This window comes from Talpa europaea (genome assembly GCF_964194135.1).
Source record: "Talpa europaea genome assembly, chromosome: 6".
NCBI lineage: Eukaryota > Metazoa > Chordata > Mammalia > Eulipotyphla > Talpidae > Talpa > Talpa europaea.
In genome coordinates, this window is record NC_140072.1 from 116,250,003 (window position 1) to 116,275,887 (window position 25,885).

Consider the following 25,885-nt stretch of genomic DNA (forward strand, 5'->3'; position numbering starts at 1 on the left):
TATTATCATGTCATTTGCAAATAGTGATAGGTTGACTTCATCCTTTCCCAGTTGGTCACTTTTTGTATCATTTTCTTGTCTAATTGCTCTTGTAAGAACTTCTAACACTTTAATGAATTGTAGTTGTGAGGATTGTTGAGGATTTTTTGCATCTATGTTCATCAGAGATAACTGGTCTATAGATTTTTCGTGATATCTTTGGTTACAGGATGAGGGTAATGTTGCCTTAATATCATGAGCTGGGTAGTTTCCCTCCTTTTTAATTTTACAGAAGAGTTTGAGAAGGATTAGTTATTCTTTTTTGAAAGTTTGGTAGATTTCATTAGTGAAACCATCAGATCTTGGTTTTTTGTTTTGGGGGAGATTTTTGATTACTATTTCAATATTGTTACTGGGTCTGTTCAGGCTTTTTTTTTTCCTGATTCATTCTTGAAATGTTTGTAGACATTTGTTTATTTATTAGAGACTGTTCAGTTGGTTGCCATATCTGTCCGTAATGCTCTCTTATGACCCTTTCCTTTAGTATTATAGAATGTACTCAATTAGTATTACTACAGGTCATATTTTTGTATTGTCTATTTTAACTTTTGTTTCCGATTTCATTTATTAGTGTTTTTTTCTCTCTGCTTATTTGTGAATTTGGCTAAAGATTTGTCTATTTTAATAATCTCTTCAAAGAACCAGCTCTTGGTCTTGTTGATCTTGTGGATTGTATATTCAAGAGAGTGGAACACACCTAGATTTTGCTAGAAAAATTAATGAAGAGCTGCTGTGTAGATGCATACTTCTTCAGATGCATGTTGCTGTCACTCTAGAGAGTTTTTAGGTAGGAAATGATTGTTGCCATAGAAACTATTGAGCCAATACCTTGAGAGACTATTGAGAAATTTATATTTCAGGATATTATGGAGTTAATACTTTTCAAGATTGAGGAAGAAATAAATTATTAAAAAATATATTAAGGTAGTAAGTATTTGTGACTGTTGTAATACTAAAGCAGGGTCTTCCCCTACAGATTTTTAGTCTCTGGATCACATCAAGTTCTAATAGTTTTGTAACACTGGGAAAGTTACTTAAGCTTCTGGAGTCCTGGTTTCCTAATCTCTAAATCATTACATTGTTGTGCAGATTAAAGGAGATAATAATGCAGAAGGACATAATAGTGTAGAATAGTCAACATTATCATCAACATAAAGTGCTTAATAAAGTGATTAGTAGTATCAGTGTCCCTTAAGATTTTAATAACCATTGTCCAAAAAAATTAAATTTTTCATAGTATAACAGATCACTTGTTAAAACTTAGAACTTTAATTTGCTAGGGGGTATTATCAAGAAGAAAATACAGTATGCAGTGTTGCTCAGAAGGCTTTTTAGCTTTTCCTTATTAAAACTTTGCTATTATCTCATGCTCCTTGACACAGTTTGAGAAACACTGAACCTTTAATGAAAGTACATTGGCATCTGGTACATTATTGTTCCAGTATCATGCCACTGAATGCTAGGAGATTTATGCCTATGGTCGAATTGCATGTTCACTTTGCTAAACTTGGGTGTAAATCTGGAAGGACATGCCTAGTTCAGCCCTCTCTTAAATTTTCAGGAATATCAGTGGTTTTGATAAGATCTTTGTTGTATTTTATTTGTTTTCTGAGAAATAACTGGTAGTGTAGGGGTGTGTGTGTGTGTGTGTGTGTGTGTGTGTAAGAGAGAGAGAGAGAGAGAGAGAGAGAGATGTCAATACAGTAATCCAATAATAATCCAAATCCTTAGCCCTCCTTTTACTTCAACTCTCAACATTTTGGACCCCGTTGGCTTCCCCATGGCCTGCCACTCTTCACACTGGGTCACAGCCCTATGTCTGCTTTGCTGTTTTGTCCTCTGCTTCTTACCCTTACCTGTGGTGTTACCCTTACATCTTCTGAATCTCCACTTCTTTTCTCATTCTTTTTTTTTAATGATGTAAAAGAGCACTTTATTTAAGATCCACTTATATTCTATGTCATTTTAATCTTATGGCTTTACATTTCATCTGTACATTGATCACTCCTCATATATTAATATCTCTGGCCTTGATTTTTACCTTGAATATATTCCTTGTTTGTCTACTCGTCCATTACTTAACATTTCCCTTTTGCATGCTAAGTGTCTGAAACTTTCCATGTCTAAAACCAAAGCCCACTATTTTCATTGCTGCTGCTTGCTAGCATTTTACCTACAGAGGTGATATCATGAATATGTCTGTAATTGACATCCCCTCTAACCTCTCCCTACCTCATTTTTATATATAATAACTGACCATTATAACTGTGACCTTATTATATTAATTCTGCATTCAGGAATTGTCTGTTTCTGGTTTGTCACATAACAGGGACTATACAGATGTGTGTCTTCATCATGAAATTAGTTTTATATAATAGCAAATGTGTTATATAAAGTAGAAAAGAACAGCAAAGATCTCTGAGAGTTAGAGGTAAAACTCACCTTTCAGCTCTTGCAACAGTGCTCTTCTGCTTCATTGTTTAAGTGAAACTGTGTGCCAGTGTCTTTGAATGCATGTATTTTCCCCCTTTCTTTTTAACTGAAACTTAGCTATTCTTAGTAGTGTGTGGGGAAGGTGTGAAATTTAATAACAAATTATTTTTAACAAGAGGTTACTTACTCATTTTTCATGTTTGGAATAAGTATTATGTTCTAAGGGCAAAACTGTTGCATTTCTAGGAGTTTTTTCTCACATAGGTAAGTGCAGAAGTCATCAAGTTTATTTGTGTTCACTCTATCTCCAGATACAGTGTTGTCTTTCTGAACTGTCATTTTTGCAGTTTCCACAATGATCAGGTAGAGATTATCTTGTAGCAGTGGTGGAATAAAAGCCCTGAGTCACACGCGTCTAATATCCCAGGGAGGTTGTCAAGTGGATGCAGTTTCATTTTTAGGGATGATGGTGGGAGGAAAGGAAGCATTTCAATTTCTTTTTGTTAATGCAGCTTACTTTTTGAGAGAAGGAAAGAGTAGCTGCAGTATTTCAAGAATTCATCTTTAACTTTCATTTCACACATCTCCTGTTCCTTCCATTTGACACACCCATTACAGAAAGATGGTAGCTTTTTTTCTACTTTAAATAATATGATGGCTGATTTTCCATTAATGGAGAAAGAGAACTTCTGTTAAAACCAATAGGATTCATTACCTGATATATTCCTAAATTTCTTCTTTGATAGCTGTATTTTGAATAAAGAAGCCTTCTCCTCATAGTCAGGTGTGTTCGAAGTTTTTTTCTCACTGTTTTTTGAAATGTTACTTAATGCCTTAGGGCTGTTCAGGACTCCTCCCTTTTTCCCATTTTTTAAAAAAGATTTATTTATGCATACAAGAATTGGGGTACAGGCCAGAGGTGTTGGGGGTGAGAGGATTCACCAGAGACAGAGTGGGGAGCAGAACAGGCGGATTGACTGAAATACACTGCTGAGGGGAGCAGCAGGTGAGACAGGAGAGGTCTGCTGTGCCATGTTGGTAGCTCCCTGGCCGGGGATCGAACTTGTGCTGCAGTGGCTGTGGACAGCTTTATAGGTTGCGTTCTTAACCCCTTGCGCCACCAGGGAGGCCCCCTTTTCCCTATTTGGAGGTGGATGGGCTTGTTCCCTGCACAGAGCTGCCACTGCTCTGTGGTGAGAAGTGCATCTGTCCTCAGATGTCCTGCTGTCTGTCTCTCTCACAAATACCCCATGCCCCTTACCCCCTACCTATCTGAAAGATTTAAAGTAGGTGCCATCCACACACTTTCCATCTTGTAGCCACTTATGAATGGTTCAGGACCTCATAAATTGTTTTTTTAAAGTCGTGAACAGGTCATCAGACATCATAAGCAACAACTGGAAGGCAGAGATTACTCGGTCACTTGGAGAGAACAAGGTATCTTGTGAGCTGGCGTCTCTAATCTCATCCCAGTTTCCCATGTTAGCTGGCGCCACCCAGGGCAGGGCAGGGCGAGGCGGGGTTAGAGCTAGATCTAGAAGGGTTGGGCCTCTGGGAAATATCCACACTTTGCTCTGGGAGGTATCCTCAGGAAATGGATGCCTGGGAATGTAATCACCCGTGAGCAGCAGTAGTTTCAAGGGACAGAGGTAAAGACTTAATTGTTTTCCAGGAAGGGGGAACTGGAGGATGAGGGATAGGTGGGAGAATGAATATATGGCAAGAAGGAGAGTGAGTGGGTTAGGAAGCTGCTGCACTTGAGTGTCTTATAGAATTACAGGTTCCTCACTAGAGAAACTCCGGGTAATGATTGGGGAGCCACATTTCCCACTGGGATGTGGAGAAATCTTCCCCAATGCTACTCGGGGCAGAAATACTCCTCTTCTGTCAGAAACCCCAGCATGAATTTTTAATGTCAACTTCCTCACACAATATTTCATCAGAAAACTGTGCTTGATGTTCATTAAGGTTGACTTGGGCAAGATGGGGGCTGGCTTTGGGGAGAAAAAGCTTATTTGGAGCATGGAGAACTCAATTTTTAAGGGATTGTGATAACTGGAGCAGAATATGAAGAGATTAGTCTTTCCAGTGTTGCAAATGAAAGTTGATCCCCAGAGCAAAAGGAATACTGAGATATGGGAGAGAAACATAAAAAGAGAGAAACAAAAAAAGCTTCAAACTCTATGAAGCTTATCTGGAAGAAAATTTATCTGGAAGAAAATTCTTCCAGATTTCTTATCTGGATGAAAATTTACCCCATCTCTTGTCCTTGGTCTGCTGAACTGCCCCAGTGATTTTGGTAACTTCTGTGTGAGTGTTTGAATGTGTGTCTGCCCTTGCTTAGCCAAGCCTGTGGTGGACTCCAGCTATGCAACCATGAACTCTGGCAGTATGAGCTCGTGGGGTTCTGTAGTCTACAGGAAATACAGGCCCACCCAGAGTTAGCATTTTGGAGAAACAGAAACGATTTGGAAAAATGTTTGGTGTAGCCCAAGAACACAACTGACTGCTCCAAATTACAACACAACTTTCACATTTCTCTCCCAAACTCTGCTGTCAGATAATGAGAAAGATAGATTTTGGCCATGATGGCACATTTTTTTCCCCTTAGATTTTGTGCTTTGAGAAAATTGAAGTGCACTCGCCAAGACAGGCTCTGGTAGTTGACGGACTGGCGAGGGAGGCTGGCGCGGTGCCAACATGGATGTTTAGACAATGACAGTAATGCCCTGCCCGTTTGCCTTGGCCTTTGTTTGACCTTATTCTACAAATACTTTATCCTTATTTAAATCCTTCCATGGCAAGAGGGTGAGGAAAGCACAACATGAAAGAGTGGCTTAAATTGTGATTCATAAAAGTGTCTCTTTTGAGAGGGGCCTTGACGTGTGGGGACAGTTGATGGTCCCTTCTCCCAGTACTATTAGGTTGAGAAGGAAAATCTTGAAATGTCTCCTTTAATATTTTTGTTTTTACTTTTTTTAAAAAAAATAATGAACTCATTTGAGGTAATATTGGTTTACATCACTGTATACTATTTAGAGGAATAGTTTCACACCTCCTCAGATGATATCACCAAGCACCCATAGTCTTCCACCATAATCCAATGAGCTCCCTCCTTGCTTTGATCCTCAACTTCCCTCTCCCCCTCTGGTATTTTCAGTTTTATAGTCAGATCTTTTTTTTTCCTGACCCTTTGTTTTATTTCTTTATATTTCACATATAAGTGAGACCATCCAGTATTCATTTCTTTCCTTCTGGATTATTTCATTTAGAAAAACCCCCTCCAGGGCCTCTCTGGTGGTGCAGAGGTTGAGCGCTGGGTTGCGAGGCTGCCCACAGCCTCTGCAGCGCCAGTTCTATCCCCAGCCACCGACGATGGTCCCACAAAAAAAAAAAAAGAAAAAGAAAAAGAAAGAAAGAAAAACCCCCTCCATTTCCATTCAGGCAAAGTTGTCAAAAAGGGCAAGAGTTCATCTTTTTTTTTTCTTTTTATAGCTGAATAGTATTCCATTGTGTATATATACACCACATCTCCTGGAACTACTCATCTGTCCTTGGACACTTAGGTTGTTTCTGTAACTTAGCTAATTTTAAATAGTGCTGCAATGAACATGGAAGTATCTATATCCATATGAATTAGTGTTTTGTATTCTCTGAGTAGATAATCTAGGAATGTAACAGCTGGATTGTTTTGTGTATCACTTTTTAATGTTTTGAAAAACCTCCATCAATTTCTTCCATAGTGGCTGGACCAAGACTGTATTTTCACCTACCAGTAACTGTTCCTTTTATTCCACACCTTAGCCAACACATGTTGTTTATGGACATTTTGATATGGGCCATTCTCACAGGTGTGAAGTAAAATCTCTCTGGGTGTTTAGAGTTTTATTTCCCTGACAAGTGATGAACATTTTTCACATGCCTATTACCAATCTGTGTATCTTCACTGGAGAAGTTTCTGTTCAGCTCTTCTGCCTGTTTTTCAAATTGGGTTTTTTTCTTCTTGTTGAATTGTGGGAGATTTTTGTGAATCTTGGATATCAGCCTCTTGTCAAATATGTTGTGCAAGTATTTTCTCCCCTTTAGTAGAGTGTTTTTTTGTTTTAGCAATTGTTTCTTTTGCTGTGCAGAAGCTTTTAAGTTGATATAGTCCCAATTATTTATATTATTTTTTTGTTTCTCTTGTTGTTAGAGATGAAACCACAAAAACATTGGTGAAACCAATGTTGTGTAGTGTATTGCCTGTGCATTCGTCTATGTATTTTATGGTTTTACATAATCTTGCATCCAAGTCTTTTCCATTTTGAATAAATTTTTAAAAATATTTATTTAGGGCCTCCCCGGTGGCACAGTGGTTGAGCGCTGGGTTGCGAAGCTGCCCGCAGCCTCTCCAGCGGCGGTTCGATTCCCGGCTGCTCCCTGGCCACCGGAGGAGGGTCCCACATGGCGCGCAGACCTCTCCTGCCGCCCGCTGCTCCCCTCAGCAGGGTACTTCGGTCCTTCTGCCTGCTCTGCTCCCCGCTCTGGCTCTGGTGAATTCTCTCGCCCTCCCGCGCTTCTGACTGTACCCAGTGCTTGTATAAACAAACAAACAAATAAATAAATAAATCTTTTAAAAAAATATTTATTTATTTATGCATAGAAAACCTGGGGTACAGGAGGCCAGAAGTGTGGGGGGTGAGATGATTCACCAGAGACAGAGTGGGGAACATAACAGGCAGATCGACTGAAACACACTGCTTAGGGGAGCAGTGGGCGAGGCAGGAGAGGTCTGCTGTGCTATGTGGGTTGCTCCTTGGCTGGCTGGAGGATTGAACTCATGCTGCAGTGGCTGTGGATTGCGGTTTTGTCTTAACCACTTACGCCACCAGGGAGGCCCATTTTTATTAAATTTCTGTGTATGGTGTGAGATAATGATCAAGTTTCATTCTTTTCATGTGGTTGTCCAGTTTCCCCAGTGTCATTTATTAAAGAGACTTTCTGCAATGTATACTCTTGGCTCCTTTGTTATAGATGGATAATCCATAAAAGAGTAAGTTTATTTCTGGGCTCTCAGTTCTATTCCATTTGTGTGGCTGTTTTTATTCCAATACCATACCATTTTTATTACTATAGCTTTATAGTATAGTCTGAAATATGGGCGACCAATACCTCCATTCTTTTCCTTCTGTTCATGATTGTTTTGGATATTGAGGCTCTTTTGTTGTTGCCTTTTAAATTTCAATAATGATTATTCAATTTGTTTGAAGAATACCATTGAAACTTTGATAGGGATTGCAGTGAGTCAGTATGTTGCTTGGGTAAGATGTCCATTTTAATAAAGTAATTCTTCCAACCTGTGAGGTGGGAGTATTTTTTCATTTCTTTATGTCCTTTTTCTATTTAACAGTTCTTACAACTTTCATTGTATATGGCCTTTATCACTTTTGTTAGGTTCATTCCTAGGCATTTAATTTTTTTCATTGCAATTGTAAGTAGAATTGTTTTCTTGGTAAGAATAATACAGCATTACCAAGTGGAATTTGTTCTAGGGATTCAAGGATGATTCAACATCTGTAATTCAATCAATGTAATTCACCATTTCAAAAAATAAGAGATAAAACTCATGTGATTATATCAATAAATGCAGAGAAGGCATTTGATATGATTCAACATCCATTTATGATAAAAGCTCTCTAATGATGGGGATAGAAGGACCATACCTCAGCATAGTACAATCTATATATAACAAACCCACAGTTAGCCTCATGCTAAATGGTGAGAAGTTGAAAACTTTTCCTCTAAGATCTGGTACAAGACCAGGATGTCCAGTTTTACTACTACTATTCAACAGAGCCTTGGGAGTCCCTACTAGAGTGGTCAGGCAAGAGAAAGATATAAAAGGAATCCAAACTGGTAAAGAAGATGTAAAACTCACTCTTTGAACTTAGAAAACCCTGAAAACTTCACAAATAAACTATTAAGAAACAATGAATCAGTACAGTCCAAGGGTAGGTTACAAAATTAATTCACAAAATCAATTATGTTCCTATATGCTGAGAGCAAACTAGAAGAGAAATAAAGTAAATAATACACCTTCCTGGTCTAAGCATATCTAGTGACTGTTAGGATAAGGTGGTTACAGATGGACGTGATCATGATGGGGTCACTTGAGAGCATGTGGCTCTTTTTTTCTTGACCACTGGCAGAAAGCTCAGAGGTCTGTGATGGGCATCTGTTTCCTGCTATTTGTCACACAGAGGAGAAATTACCAGAGATATTCCATTAACAGAGTGGAAGCTTATGTATATTACATCTGTTAATTCTTGAATATTCAAAATAATGTTAAAAAATGAGTGGGTGATACATAGAGAATTCTAGTAAATATTCAACATAGTTGTGTTTTAAATGATTTCATGTTTCATCTCTACCCCTTTTTATGGTAAATTTGGAGTTTAAGGCAGGTTTGGATTCTTTGGCCTTTGTCTTCCAGAGCTCTGTGAGAAGCTTTTTCATTGCATCGTCTAGTTCTTAATCTTTGTACTCAGCACTGTGAAGTTGGTCTGTGTTTTTGAATCTGTGCCTTTTTTTTGATCATTGCTCTAATATTGTAAACAGTTCTCTTGGATTGTGATTTTAAAGATAGTAGCTTAAAGAAATGCAATTATCAGTATCAATGTAATTTGAGTCAAAACGGGATATGTTTTAAGTAAGCTAAAGAAAATGAATTATTCTTTGGAATCATATGAGTATTAGGAAGCTCCTGATCTTTTATCAGTTTAGACGTTTTCTTGCTGACTTACATTTCTATAAGCTAAATAAATATTCAGACAATAGTCAAGTGTGTCTATGCACCATGAACTGTGCTAAGCATTTTTAATAAAATATTTTTATGTGCTTGCCCTATCTTGAGGCATTTGGGATATGGAAGTAAATAACCACAGGTCCTTTTGAATTCTGGAGGAGAGATAATAAATAAATGTATGTAGTCAATGATTATAAGCACAAAGCAGACATGAGAGGAGTGTCAGATAGGCTGGATGCAATTTTAAATATTGGCTTCAACATGGCTTTATGGGAGGTCTTTATGAATAACTTGGTGAGTAAGATGGACCCTGATCACACATAGTTTACAGTCTAGAGATAACAATAGATTTTTTTTTTAGATTGAAGTGTTCCAACACTGCTTACTTAGGAGACTTTCATTTCCTTACTGGATTTTCCTGCATCCTTCGTTGTAAACTAATTGACCATATATGATTTGTTTTATTTTTGGTTTCTCTCTTCTTTTCCATTGATTTATGTATTTTTTATGTCAATATCTTATTGTTTTGATTGTTGTAGTTTTGCAGTTTAGTTTGAAATCACGGAGAGTGATGCCTCCAGCTTTGTTCTTCCTCAAGATTGCTTGGGCTCTTTGAGATCTATCATCTGTAGTTTGATGCAAATTTTAGGATTGATTGTTTTGTTTCCATGGAAAGTGTGATTGGAATTTTGCTGGGGATTGCACTGAATCTGTAGATTGTTTTGGGTAGTGTGGGCATTTCAATAGTATTCTTCCACTTCATGAGCATGTAATATCTTTTTATTTTTTGTCTTTAATTTCTTTCATTGTGTCATATTTTCAGTGTACAAGTCTCTTGGTTAAGTTTATTCCCAGGTACTTAATTCTTTCTGATGTAATTGTAATTAGAATTATTAATTTGTCTTTCTGATATTTCATTGTTAGTGTATAAAAATACAATGAATTTTTGCTTATTTTTACCCTACAATTTTATTAAGTTTGTCTGTTTCTTGACGAACACTTACCATAGGGCTAGCTACTCTATGTACTATGTACATTTTCTCCTAATCTACTGAATTGAGGGAACATTATCCAGTTTTCCAGATAGAAAAATGAAGCTTTGAGAATAAACAGCTCAGATGGACATGGCTAGTAGTACTTATATGTGATCTAAAGCCCATGCTCTTACATGTGATAATCAGCTCTCAATATATTTGTTATAAAGATTTTAACCAACATTGTAGATAGGGTTGCCTTAGTTTTGTTTGTGATGGGCTGAGCAGGAACTTGAATAGCTTGTGAGAGAGTCTGTTTCTAAGCTTCCCCTCACCCTCAAGCCTTTTCTATTTAAAAGGTGTTGGGGTTGTGCCCTGTGGTCACCTGGTTATTTGCATGCAGTGGGATGTGTGTGTTGTGTGTCGGAATGAACTCTATTCACCCCAGCAAATTATTAACTACTTGAATTCTTGGCATTACATTTCAGTGATAGGACAATAATTTGGCTGACCTATGTATCATTGTGTTCAAGAGCATATAAAAAAGGCTCATATTTAGATGGGAATACAGAATGAAAAGTTATGGAGCTAAACTTATTGCTTATTGAGAGTGTTTATGGCAGAACAGGCCATTCTGTATATTTACAATGATGAGTTTATCATCATAAAAAGTACATAGCACATAAGTATGTTTGATCAGAAACATTTGTAGGGCTGTGGGAAGGAGGTTAGAAGTTCAAGATAGTTGTTGATTCTGCTTTCAGTGGGCTTATAATAAAAGGGGGATGTGTGGCATTGGATATTAATAATGTCATGATTTTAAGTCTAGTACATACTATTAGTGAATTGAGTATTGATAGTTGTTTGTACTTTGGCTAATTTAATCTCCGAGGTGTGTATATGGTTCATTAACCACATAGCCATAAAAAAGGCTAAATATTTTCATCTTTAAATGTTATTTTTCATTGTTAATTTCCATCTCCATTTACTACTTCCAAAATGGAATTTTTTTTTTCACAAGATGACTTTTTCACTCAGAGTGTAAACTGTGATGTTAGCACTTGGACTGTGAAATTTATTCTCTTTGTCTTTTGTGAAGTATAATATAGATACAGAAAAGGAAACATAAGTATACAATTCAAAAATTTTAGAGACAGAACACACTTAAGTAATCAGCTTACAGATCAAAATATAAGCTATTGTCAGCACCTGAAAAGCCCCCACCTACCTTTTCCCAACCACTTCCTCCTCCCCCATAATGTAACTACAACTTCTAACATCATATCTTTGTTTTGCCTGTTTCTGTGCCTGATATGAATAATGCAGTCTGGACTGTGTCCAGATTTGGCTTCCCATTGTTTGGGAGACTGAGCCATATGGTTGCCTGCAGTTGAAGATTGGTTATTCTCATTACCATGTAGTGTTTCATTCTGTGGACATTTCGTAATTTATCCACTCTGCTTCTTAAGGACATATTTGCAGCTCCCAGCTTTTTCTATTAAGAATGGGTTTCTATAAAATTCTCACATGTGGCTCTTGGTGAACACATGTGAACATTTTTGTTGGGTATATACTTGGATGTTGACTTACTGGATCATAGAATATGTGTATATTTAGGTTGGATACTTCCAAATAGGTTAACAGTTAAATTCGTTTGACATATTCACATTTCCACAGTAATGTGAGACCATGCAGATTTTATTTTTGATATGCTCTTTCGGGGTTAGGTAGGTGGTACATGTTCTTAATTTCACTTCATGCTTGCTTTATTATCATGGCTAAATTAAGTACTTGTCCCTGTGTGCTCATTCTCAACCCTTTCTCTCGGCCCCACTCAAAAGTGTATGTGTTTTAAACATGTAACATTTTCATGTATGTGTACTTTATCTTCCACACATATTATTTTATGACTCTTAGACTGGAAAGTTGCCTCAGAGGCCATCTAGCTCACGCTCCTGTGTCTCTGAATTCACAATCAGCGATCCTGCTGAAGTGTCTGTAATGATGGAACGTACCTTTGTTGATGGTGACCTCTTGTTAATTAGCTCATATTTTTGCTCAATATTATGGTGACATCTCTGTCCTTTAAACTTTTCCCCATAAATACCAGATCTTTTTATAGATCAGAGAGAGGCTCATGATTATTTTTAATAGAGTGAAATCTCTTAAGACAGAGATTAACAGCTATGTTTTAAAGTGCATGTTTCACCATCAATACGTTTCTAGTCTCTAGGCAGATTGCTCTCAGTATCCTGGGTGAAAAACTCCATGTGGTCAATAGAAAAAATACCGTGCAAAAGTTTTTTTCCCCGTCTCCTGATTTTTCTGTCAGAGGCACGTATTTTGCCCCCTTTGATTAGGTTTATACTTTGTTTGAAGTGACAATATACAAAATGCGGATAATGCATCTTAAACATCACTTAAATAAAGTAATGATAAAAAGGCAATCTTACTTTTTATAGAAAATTGGCCATTATATTTCATGAAATTGGTGAGTGTGGAAAAATTCTTCTGATGGATAATATGCAGACCTAAGATTTCTGAACTTCAAAATGGTTTTAATATTCATAGAACTTTAGAATTAAATTTCTAGCTGATAATAATTCAAAGTTCATAGATATTAATAGATTTTTTTTTATTTCTTAACAGGCAAGAAGAGACTGATCGGAGAGTGAAAAATGTAAGATAAATTTAATGGAGCATTATAAATGATTTTGTCCTCAACATATTCTATAATAAGGCATTGGGATCTAAAAATATCTGATATACTCTATCCTTTTTTAACAGGAATTTTTGCTAGAACTCAAAGAGCCACCAACTTTAAATATGGTTACAACATACTATATATTCTCTGACTTTCATTGTATTGTAGGTTAACCTAGGAAGTGGTTCCTTACATGTTAGTTGTATGGCTAAAGTGAATGAATGTAATTTCAGAATTTTTACAGATGTAAGTAAAAACCCACAAAATCAGACTTTAAGGTAAAACACTGAATGTTTAAGAATTCTGGGTAATTGCTCAGTATTTACTTATATCTGTGATATTCTGCATATGTTGGGATAATTTTGAAGAATGTGACTGCTTTATTAGCCAAAACTCAAGAACTATCTTTTTTAGAGAAGCTAGGGATTAATGAATTTAAGCATTGATTTTATAAGTTTTATTGGAAAAATGTTACTTTAAATGTTTAAGTTGAAGTGTAATTGACATATAACAATGTTAGTTTCAGATGTACAAAGTAATGATGCTGTGTTTGTGTTTGTTGTGAAATAATCAGCATCATCAATCTAGTTAATAAACACCATAAATAACCAAGTCTTTTCTTCAGAGAACTTAAGATTTACTGTCCCTAATTAAGAGCTTAATTTATGTTTCTCTCTTATAAGTCTTTTCCTTTTTGTATGTACTTGCGGGCTGTAGAATTACCCTTTGGGACCTGTGCTTTTGGTCTGAGAAAAAGCTCAGAGATGGAAATCCAAAAATAATAAACATTTTTCATGACCCTTCCCCTTGACATACTTTAAAAGGAAATTTACTTTTGAATCATAGATAAATGTGCTACTTTTATCTAGTGAGCTCACCTGCACCTGAACTTGCCACTGATCTTATTTTGTCATGGATTTTTTTTTTTAAAGGTTTTGATAACATTGTACTGGCTGGGAAGAAAAGCACAGAGTAACCCCTACTATCATGGTCCCTATCTTAATTTGAAAGCGTTTGAGAATCTTTTAGGACAAGCTCTCACTAAGGTAAGGAACGTGCCTCTGTATAAGAGGACGGCGCTAACAAGTACTCCCACTACCTTCTACTTCTACCTTCTCTCCTTTTCCCTCCTTCCCCTTCCTCTTCCATTTCACCTCTGAAACAAGTATGACAGCTCTGAAAATCTTTGTTTCACCCTACATGTGACTTGGCAGAGAGGACTGTTATCATTTGCTGACTTTCTGGGCCGCCATCAAGTGAATGAATGAGTCTTTTTCCAGGCAGTGTCCACAGTATGGGATAGAGGTGTAGGTATTTACTTACTTCTTAATTTTAGGTGACTCAGTGACATATTCATTTGCTTCTTTTTTTAGATACTTTATATAATTTAACTCATTCTGTGTTCTAAGGAACTGAACCTGTCATAGAAAGGTGCTTCGGGGAAATTAAAATGTGTGGCAGTAACTCAGTTTCTTAATGTCATGGTGGCTGTGTGCCAGTGCTCACACTCCATCATCTGCACAACTTTGCCACACTGCTTCTAGAGAGGGGTGTAGGCAGTTGGCTAAAATATGACATGGTTTTAAAGTTAGAATCTTTCATTTTAAGCACATTTCTAGCCCTTCATATCCTAGAATCTTTATTGTAGCTTTTGCATCCTTAAGGACATTTGGGGAGAGTTAAGTGCCAGGACTGACCACAGTTCTGCCAAATCTTCATTGATAAGATCCAAATGGGAAAATTAACTTTGAGGGGTGCACTTATTCAGGAGAATTGGCAGTGCTTAGAAGAAAGTATGTAGTCAAAATAATATCCCATCACTTAATTGCAGTGCCTGTATGTGTTTTTGTGACGATTAAATGGTATCGTACCAGTAAGGCATTTAACATTAATCTTTCGCACATTGTAAGGATGTAATAAATGTTTGTTTACCGTGATTGGAAGATAGACACTTTAATTCAGGATGAACATGATTGCCTTGACTGACATCTAGCCTGATCTTTGAGTAGTTCTACCTGAACCCTGCCATAGTCACGATAGAAAGATGGGATTATAGAACCTAGGAACTATAGGTATTCCTCGTTTAAAAATTTTTTGAATGGTAAAAAGTTGATAGCACTCTATCAAATTCCTTCAGTCAGTTAATTCAGGCTTCAGTTAAGATTATCATGCACAGGCCTCCCCGGTGGCGCAGCGGTTGAGCGCTGGGTTATGAAGCTGCCCGCAGCCTCGGCGGCGCCAGTTTGATCCCCGGCTGCTCCCCGGCCACCAGAGGAGGGTCCCACATGGCGCGCAGACCTCTCCTGCCGCCCGCTGCTCCCCTCAGCAGTGTACTTCGGTCCTTCTGCCTGCTGTGCTCCCCGCTCTGGCTCTGGTGAATTCTCTCACCCTCCCGCGCTTCTGACTGTACCCAGTGCTTGTATAAACAAAACAAACAAACAAATAAATAAATAAATAAAAAACATGCCTCTATTAAAAAAAAAAAAGATTATCATGTACATGCTGTGTGCTAGGTGTTGGGAAAACAGACAAGGCAGAGGATGCTTCCTCATGGTGCAGTTGTCTGATGGGAACAAATGAACAGCTAGGTCACAGGGGAGGAGGGTAAGGCTCTGGTGGAAGAATGCACAGGGACCTTTGGGCACAAACAGAACCTTGCCTTACAGTTGTTTCAGCTAAGAAATCATCCAGTTAAAAGCACTATGGGACTTTGGCACCTATATCAGTAATCTCTTTCTAGTCTTTGTCCTTTTTATGATATTGTGACTCAGGCTGAATAATCCCAGTATAGTGAGCTGGGGTGCTTTGCTAAAGATTGCTTCCTGTTTAGGATCAAAATCATAGTAGGTAAAAAATGTTTTCAATAAAATTGTAGTTGTGGTTTCATTCCATTATTATGGAGTGCAGAGAGCCGTAAGAGATGTATGAATTTATGCTGTTTTTTTTTTTATTTGTTCTGTTAAAATAAAAATCATTTTGTTCATTACACTTTTCCCTTTGAACTAGATAAAGCTCAGTGGCCAATGCAAAATATCAATTAAAGAAATACTTGGAGTATGCTGTTGTACCTGAGTCAATCCTGTAAGTTGGAGGTGACTCATTTTAGGTGACTTGTCAGAGTGAAGTCCTAAAAATACCAACCAAGCACCAGAGCCAGACTCAGGGGCCTTTATAACCGAGGGAGCCGGTCAGCAATGCTGTTAATGTTAGAGGTCAAAAATCATCTCACTTTTTATAGAACTCTAAAACTCCAACAAGTATGGGTCTCCGAAACCTGGTGGATCTGAAGATTTAGTTGAAAAGCTTTAATCTTTTTATGTTTTGAGAAGTATTTGAGGTGGTATCAGTGCTACTCTTAGCTTTCCCATCCACTTGGAAATAGGGTACAGGTGTGGGGCTTGCTTTCTGTGGCAGGTTGTCAAGTCTGACCAGGGCACCTGGCACCTGATGCATCTCACATCAATCTTCTGTTCTTTATTGGCATTTCAAACACTTATAAGCAATTTAACCATGAATTTATAGATCCAGTCTTAACAAAAATTATGCCCAAGTCAGCTGCCAAATATTCTGTAAACATTTTTTCAACTTTTTTATAGGCTGAGAATTTGAAGTTGAAAAAAATAGTATAAATACCCAGCTATGTACCATCTGGATCAGTTATTGAAAATTTCCTATACTGACTTTATTTGTTTATCTGAACATCTTTTTTTTTATTTAATCATGGTAAATTTTGAATATCACATCCCAGTACTTACTGAGCATGCATCTCTGAGGAGTAGAAATATTCCATATAACCAGAGTGTTGTACTTAAGAAAATGCATAATATTCCCCCATTACCTAATATCCTGTCCAGTACAAAACTTACCAGTACAAAACTGATTAAGTCTGATGTGATTTAATTAAGTTTCACATGTTTGATGTTTAGGAATTCATAGGTTCTTTAAACTCTTCCAATATTATTCAGCTCATCTGCTACTTTACCTCACAGTGTTTTGAAAAATTATGGCAGGACTATGGTAAGGGATTTATAAATTTTACTTAAATACTAATTTTTAAAAGTCCAGTTGGATTTTGCTATTAATTTTCACAGAGAAATGTTAATTAAAATACTTACTTGAATAAGTTTTATGATTGACAAGCCTATAGTTAGTAACATGTCAATTTCAATTTATTGCTTACTTAAGCCAAACAAATAATCCAGTTCAATCCAGGAAAATGTTTTGTATGCCAGCAGCCTGCTTCCCTTGGTTCAGATCTAGGTTTTATAATCAGTGAAAATAAATGAATTTCATGAAATGAATATGTGCTCCCCTCACCCTTCTCTTGTTAAAACATTTTATTATGGAACTTTAACTGTTTTAACATAAACCACCCCACATATTTCTGGGAAGTAGGTTGAATATAACTGTATTAATTTAGATTTCCAAAAGGAGTTAAGGTTGGGTTTCTCTTAGACTTCTTTCATGTTTATTATCAGAGCACTGTAAATAATCATTGATTTTTTTTTAAAGATTTATTTATTTATACAAGAACTGGAGTACAGGCCAGATGTGTGGGAGGGTGAGAGGATTAACTAGAGACTGCTGAGGGGAGCAGCGGGCGAGACAGGAGAGGTCTGCTTCGCCAAGTGGGGTTCTCGCTGGCCAGCCAGGATTGAACCTGTGCTGCAGAGGCTGTGGACAGGCTTCACAGTATGGTGCTCAACCACCTGCACCACCATGGAGGCCCAATAATCATTGATTTTTAACATTGAATTTTATTCTGATTATTAGCTTTTCTTTTATTAAACTGTTTCCCCTTCTTTTTAAATAGGCTATCCCACTTTATTAAATAATATTGAATACCTTTTTGTTGCTATCTGAGTGGCAGATATGTGGGAAAACACATGTATTTTCTGATTGTTACCAAGATTTTGCCTTTTGTGTGACAGGGAATTCACGTTGCTCACCTGTCAAATGAAGCACAGCTTGAGCTATTCAAAGACACAGGCAAAGAGGGATTACATTTTTGGAAGTTGATGTGTAAGTATTTAAAAAAATATTTCCTTAGGCACTTGAAGACTCCAGCTGCCTGAAGAGAAGTGGCAGGGACAGTGGCTACGGTGATATCTGGTCCACTGAACGTGGAGAATTTGCAGCTCCTCCAGGCGGCCATAAGAGAGAGGATTCCTTTGAAAGCTTGGATTCCTTGGGGTCTAGGTCGTTCACAAGCTGCTCCTCTGACACCACATTGAGGGGGGGACGTGAAGGTGAGTGGTGTGTTGGCTGTCAGTATTTTTATTTGCATATGAAGAGAAATTTAGGAGTGGGAGAGAGTAGAAAATTGGCATGAAAAGTATTGAGGCAAAAATTTCATCAAGAAATGGATTTTCATAGAGATTTCAATGTAACTGGGGGTGTCTTTTTAAAAATTGTTTCCGGGGGCGGGAGGGGAGGGATTGGGGTCAGAATGGGGGGGCTGCAATTGTATGGGGAATATAACAATAAAATTTATTATAAAAAAAAAGAAAAAAATAAAAATAAAAATTGTTTTGTTCTTCCTTTTCTATAGTTCCAGTAGAAGGGTGGTCATTTCACTTGATTTTCTTTTCGGTTTTAGAGTAGGCTTGGGAGTGAACAGTAAACTGACCTATTCTGTCAGTGATAATCTCTCCTGATTTAGGGTTAATAACTTATGCCTGTGTGGCTTATTAATTGAGAAAGCTAAACATAAAAAGGAAATAGGACTGTTCAGAAAAAGTTTAGTCCTGAGTAATTTTCTTTCATCCTTTCTTTTTCCAAAGGTAAAAAAAAAAATTTTCTTAAGGAAAAAGCAGAAAAAATTATTGTTATAATTATAACAAAGGAGATTTGTATCAATCATGATAGAATATTATGCTAAATTTTGATAGATTACCTAAGAATGCTAGCTTGGTTAGAAAACATCTTTTGCTTTTATCAGGGCTTGAGCTAACTCAGGACACAGTGATTGCAAACAGGACATATTAATGGAGGTCATTCTCTTGTGGAAAGGAACCTTGTTGCAAAATCCCAATGTTATGATCAAATCAGTGATTTAAGTGCAAGTGTTGTTCCTATGGTCATCCAGTATCATAAAAAATTTCTGACTCTATATCTCTAGCAAATTTCATTAGGTTAAAATTGCAAGAAAAGTTTCTTGAAATATTTCTGCACTTCACCACCATCAACATGAAAAAATGGGGAGAGTTCTGGTTGTGAATTTGTGCTAGTTTCTTAGGATTTAACTGTTTGTTCATTTTGAATCATCTATTTTGAAATGTTTTTCTAATAAATTATTTGGAATATCAATATCAGAAGACCTTAGTGACCACCCGTGTGTCCATTGCCAAGCTCTGCTATGACCTTTTACTGTGTTTTGTTTTTTTTTTTTGTCTCTGTCTCTGGGGATTAATTTATCTGCCTTATTTTTGAATACATTTCAGAGTAAGTTATATTGGTCTTAAATACTTCAATATGCACACCATTAGCTATAATCCTATCTTTATTGTGTTCTTAGGTACATAAATGTACAATGATTTTTTTTCAAAAATAAAAGCAAATTATTAAGCATTATAACAAAAACCCAAATTCTTTAGCTTCTACAGTAGTAGTGGTATTCAAATTAGAAAGAGTAAAGCGTTAACCTTTAAAATTACTACAACATTTGTTAATAATCTAAGTGTGATATTTTCATAGCTCAGATGACTATTACAGTACTTTTAAGGAAATGAATCTGAGTTTTTAACTTATCTAAACGATCAAAGCTGTAAAAGCAGAGGCTGAAATCCTCAACCCATTGTATTAGTTTGTCCTGATTGGAGAATTTAAACACAAGGTGTTTGAACTTTTATCTAGCCAACAAAGAATAAAAGGGACAAAGTTTGAGGGCAGGTGGAAATGCAGTTTTCAGGCAGTTCAGAGGCCAGTTTTTCCCTCACATCCTTGTTGGTCTGGGTGCCTGGAACATATCAGAAGCAGCACTGTTGCCTGGCCCTTCACTTGCCTAAAGGGTGTGGAAATGAAGACTTAGTAGTTATAGACAAATTTTGTTTTTTGAAAGGTCTACAGACTGCCAGGAAGTTAAAACAATTTTTTGTCATGAATGTATTGCAAATTCTGCTTCCTACCAAACTGTCATCCCAAATTAATAATCACAACAACTAATATTATTTTAAAGTTAACGGTGTTGCAGTCAAATTCCTTAGTTGTATATAAAAGCTCTTGTATCAAGGAGAATATTTGTCTATTCTGCAGGTTATTGGCATCAGATCAAAATTTTTTATTTAACTTAAAAATATTCCAAAATAGGGCATCTCTGGTGGTGCAGGCACTGGAGCACAGCGCTGTGAAGCTGTCATCAGCCTCTGCAGCATGGGTTCGATCTAAGCTGGCTGGGGGGATACCCACATGGGGCAGCAGACCTCTCTTGTCTTGCCCGCTGCTCAGCAGTGTATTTCAGTCAGTCTGCCTGTTCTGTTCCCCACTCTGTCTCTGGTGAATCCTCTCACCCTCCCGCACATCTGGCCTGTACCCTGGTTCTTGTGTGCATGAATAAATAAAAAAAAAATCTTTAAAAAAAATTCCAGAGTGGAGTGATCTTTGCCATTTTTAAATTTCAGGAGTACAAATTTTGGTAAGAACCATTAAGACATTTATTTCCTAAAACTGTACTGCTTATTTAAGAAGTGGTAAAAATAAGGAATCCTGGTCTCCGCTGCTTATACTTTCTCCCTTTTCTCCATGATTCTTCATTGCTCTGTTCCAGTCTCATAGTCTTGTAGCTGTGTATTAAACCACTTCCTGGAGACTCTTTCTCACTGTTGTTTACTGTAGATTCCTGCCAGACAGGAGGGAGCAGACAAGATCACCTTTAGCTCAGATTAACCCTGCAGGTGCTTTCTGTACTGAGACCTGGGCTTGCCAGCTACTTCACAGTCAGCCTCTGAGGCTTTGGGGGAAGCAAGCAGCATTATGTAAACTTGGTTTACAAAAAAAGCAAGAAACAGGAAAGTGAGACAGCTCAGCTTGGGTCTGTGTATTATTCTCTACCCTCTCTTCCTGTGTTTTTCAAAGAGCAGATTTGCTTATTTTGAGAGAATGATTAATAGTTGTACCTGTGTCACCTTGAGGTGTGATCAAGCGTTACTTGTTTTAAATTTGTGTTTCAATCATTTTGGATCAAAATACAAGTTTCCCAATATAATGTCCATGAACATGCTCAGAGAGAGCTTTGACTTCTCATTTAGGATTGAGACTTGATATTCCTTTGTGACTTCAGAAGTCTTTTGGTCCAAGCTCCCATCTAATGTGGGATTCTTACTTATAGGCAGATTCTTGCTTCCAAGGATCTGCCAAACCTTTTTGTGATCTTGTGCTTTTTGCTTCTCTTCTTATGCACTCCCTTATCTCTGGCCTCACAGAAATTTTAAAGGACTGCATGCTTTGTTTTAAATTACTAAGTTTCCCTAGAATTTCTTTTATATCTTGCTTTAAGTGTCTTTAAATTCATCGCTAGATTTTATTTACTTGTATTCCATCAATATATATTATGAAAAATCATGGGGGCTGGAAAATTGAAAAACAGGGATTTAGTCATAAATTGGGGCTTTGTTTCTAAGCAGAATGTGCAACAGTGAAAGACTATATACCTCATGTGCCTTCAGTATGCAAAGCAAGTTCCTCCTAATGGATCTTATCACAACTTCATGACAAGTTCTAAAAATACTTCTTGCAGTTAGCAGTAGAGCACTGGGTTTCCAAGGGACAGACAAAGCGGGCATGCTGTGTGGGCTTCATTTAGACGAATGATCCGGAGAGTAAAGCAAATTCTTGTGCTTTTTTTATAGGTTTCGAAAGTGACACAGATTCTGAATTTACATTCAAAATGCAGGATTATAATAAAGATGATATGTCCTATCGAAGGATTGCGGCTATTGAACCAAAGTCTGCTTTACCATTCAATCGTTTTTTACCCAACAAGAGTAGACAGCCATCCTATGTGCCAGCGCCCTTGAGGAAGAAAAAGCCAGACAAAAATGAGGATAACCGAAGAAGCTGGGCAAACCCAGCCTACGCAGAAACGGATGGAGCATTTCCAAGGTACTGGGTGGAATGCGAGCTGATCACTGAGTTTTAAAATGTTTTATGAATTTGCTGGGTTATTTAAATGTGGTATAAGGAGTGGTTCTAAAATGTTACTTTCATAGATAATGTGTTAAATTCACTAATTTTTACCCTTACCTCTATTTTTAGCTATGCCTATCTTGAAGATAACTCTTCAGTTTTAGAATGTCAGCATATGATTTGTCAGTTCTTTTTTTAGATGCATGCCTTTAGCTTATTGGCATCTTTCAACTTTTACTGGATGACTTATATTTTCTACTATGAGCTCTGCTGTTATTCTGTTGTCGTTGTTTTTTCTGTCTTGATTGATCTCAGTGGACCCAAAAAGAAACCCTTCATTTGCCATCAGATTAGCAGAGCAGAATGTGATTTTTCAAATACCTGTCAGAAGGAGGTATGGGGTTCTAAAAGTGGATTGGAATTTGAGGATGAATGGAGATTGCCTTTTATAGTTTGACTTAGCTAGTTATAGGTTTGAGTGAAAAAAGAGACTTGAGAGTGTCATATCAAAACCATTTCTCCTAATTCTGGTTCACAAATATTTCCTCCTGACCCTTTAGCCACTAGGCTGTAAGAACTGATGAGATCAGAAAAATTTCTCCCAGGACAGCCTATTATGCTGATTGTTGATTTTCATACAGAAAGCAACACTCTGAATTGTGAGCAATTTGTCCCTTCACACCTCTTACATAATAGTATCTTCGAAACTTGTGTGTGAAAACGATTCTCTAACAAAAATGAAATGTTGTTATGATGCCGTAACTTTGTTCTAGGGCCTGTAATGATGGGAATGGGAACTAATTTGCTTCATTTACAGTGGTGGACACTTTGTGAGCCCTAAAGCATGCCTTTTGTGTTCTGTGTCTCGAATTGCTCATAGAGTATATTAACTGGTTGGATGTTTTGAACAGTATCAGGAAAAGAACTGGGGGCACGCATCTGGAAAACTGGCCAACAGGACACGTAACTTCAAGCTCCTCTTATTACTTGGAAGTGGAAGAAAAGACAAGTATACCCAACACTGTAAAGGATGACCTTTATGTGCGAAAGCTAAGTCCAATCTTGCCAACCCCAGGGAATGCTTTCGATCAGTTTCTTCCTAAATGTTGGATTCCAGAAGATGTGAACTGGAAAAGAATAAAAAGGGAAACTTATAAGCCATGGTATAAAGAATTTCAGGGATTCAGGTTTGTCTTTGTGCACGTTTCTGTTGTTCTGGCATTTCTTCAGTACCCTGGCTGGGTGCTTTCTATGTGAACGGTTTATGAGAGAGACAAAAGTTAATTTCTTCCTCCGACACCTGTAGAACCTTGATAATTGAAAAAGAGGTGACTGTTTAAACTGAAACTTTAGGATCTGGCTGTTAAAAATCCCCCTTCTTATTAGCCATAGCTTGACATTATTTTTAGTACTTGTATTTGTTTTCAATCCTTTGTTTCCTTTCCTCCTTCCTTCCTCTGCATCACTCCACAGTAGAAGGAATTCAGACTCTGGTGATGAGGATTTAGGCTCTGCCTTTTTTAGTAGAACACGGAAAGCAGAAGGTAGGCTAGAAAGCAACCGTGAAAGACGTTCCCTCTTGCTGGAAATGGCTACCCGGGCCAGAAATTCATGGGAAACGCGTGCAGCCACGAGGACTGGCGGTGCTGCAGATGAGCCCAGGTGTACCTGCCTGCATGAGCCTGCCTGCTTGGAGCCTGGCCTGCCCCACCTGTACAGATTCAGCTGCTACATTAACTTCTGATCATGCGCGTAGAATCCTGAAAGCATATTCTTCTAATATTTAGTACAAAGGCATAATATATAACATAATGCTTTCTGGCTGAGCATGTAAGCTTAGAATTAGGAAGAATTAAATATTCTTCAGCATAGTCATGTACAAGACAATATATAGTTGCATGTAACAGTCATTTTTTTTTTTTTTTAGAAAGCCAATTCTAAAAGGCTTTTTAGAAGTTTGACCTAACTTTATTGTTGTGCTGTGTGAGGAGATGTGGAGAAAGGAAATGACTTTTAGATATGGGAATGCAAAGCCTATTTGGAAATGCAGACAAAAAATACATCAGGGACTTTTAGAAAGTTTAAGAGCATTTTATTCTAAAAATTCCATGACTCCCTGTGTCTGATGTGTATAGTACTTGAGGCCCAACTGTTGAAACTGTCCAAGATCATTGCTGTTTCTGAGAGACAGTTAGGTCTTTGTGGCTAATGGAATGAGGAAGTGGTGAAAGGGAGTGGTGAGGCTATGCCAGGTGTAGTCTGTATACTTTTAAGCTCCATTACCTGGCCCAGTGGTGCCACCTTTCCTGGCATGTACACTGTACTCTAAGTAATCTCCAGGACTGTCATGGGTAGTGACAATTGAATCCTAGACTTTCTTCCAGAGTCCCTTGCATGGCCCCATACAATAATTCACCTACAGAATCTGGCTAGTCAGTCTGTTGAACTTATCTCCCCAAACTTAATAAGATTCTCCCTTCCTTTTTCTTTTCTATGCCTCAGTCAGTTTTTATTACTTCAGGCCCTCCAAACATACTCTGATGACATCTTGTCTTCTGAAACAAATACCAAAATTGATCCCACTTCTGGCCCAAGGCTCATCACACGTAGAAGGAATCTCTCTTATGCACCAGGGTTTAGAAGAGATGACCTCGAAATGTCAGCCCTGGATCCTGACTTAGAGAACGACGATTTCTTTGTCAGAAGGACTGGGGCTTTCCATGCCAATCCATGCGTTCTCCGGGCTTTTGAAGACTTTAGAAGATTTTCTGAGCAAGAGGATCCTGTGGAGCGAGACATAATTTTGCAGTGTAGAGAAGGTGAACTTGTACTTCCAGATTTAGAAAAAGATGATATGATCATTCGCCGAATTCCAGCGCAAAAGAAAGAAGTGCCTCTGTCGGGAGCCCCAGATAGATACCAACCAGTCCCTTTCCCTGATCCCTGGACCCTTCCCCCAGAAATTCAAGCCAAGTTTCTCTGTGTACTTGAAAGGACGCGCCCACCCAAAGAAAAAAGGAATAGCTGTAGAGTATTGGTTCCTTCCCATCGGCAGAAGAAAGATGACATGTTGACGCGGAAGATCCAGTCCTGGAGTCTGGGGACTGCGGTGCCTCCCATAAGTTTCACTCCTGGCCCGTGCAGTGAGGCTGACTTTCGGAAGTGGGAGGCCATCCGGGAGGCCAGCAGGCTTAGGCACAAGAAACGGCTGATGGTTGAGAGGTCAGAGTGTGTTTCTGCAAGGATTTTGCTTGTCCTGGATGGTCTTGTGTAATTTGTATGAGAAAGTGGCATCGTGTCACCCAGTTCTGCATGTCATGAGCCATTTTGAAGCATCCTGTAAAAATTTACTTTGCTTTGAGAAACTTTGAGTCATTTCATGGACAAGGTGCAATTCCATATTGGCACACCTCTAAGTTACCTGTTTGAGGCCTGTTTATGAAGGTATACCCACAGACCTTGCCTTTGGCCTTGAGAAGCCCCCGGTAATGTCCTGCAACATGTTTCATGAAATATTTTCCAACTTAATCTTTTTTCTCATGTCCAGGCATTTATGAAAGAGTCTGGTTGTAATTTGGTGTTTTAATGTGTCTCTCATAGTTTGGAGTATAAGATTTCCCTTAAAATATGGCATTGCAAATTTCATTTACCTTGATTTTGATTTTTGTTTTTGTCTTAGATTTCTTGGATTATCAATGTGTTTTTCGAATTTAAAGTTTAATGCAAATGTTAAAATGCATGAATGTTAGATGCTGTCTGCTAAAATTTATATGTAAGAGTCACTTTGATAATAAGGATTCTGCATTTTAAGAGTAATGCTATTTGACA

The 25,885-nt window shown here is 37.7% G+C and overlaps 1 protein-coding gene across 1 annotated transcript in view; it reads left to right on the top strand.

Annotated features, from left to right (window-relative positions):
* LMO7 (LIM domain 7) overlaps positions 1 to 25,885 on the top strand; it is a gene marked incomplete at both ends in the record, with an annotated part of 91,141 nt that overhangs the window by 19,827 nt on the left and 45,429 nt on the right. Inside the window, 6 exon segments of the mRNA XM_084234901.1 lie at positions 12,880 to 12,910; positions 13,867 to 13,980; positions 17,985 to 18,183; positions 21,781 to 22,033; positions 22,969 to 23,244; positions 24,560 to 25,279. Coding sequence (XP_084091027.1) covers positions 12,880 to 12,910; positions 13,867 to 13,980; positions 17,985 to 18,183; positions 21,781 to 22,033; positions 22,969 to 23,244; positions 24,560 to 25,279 — 1,593 coding nt within the window.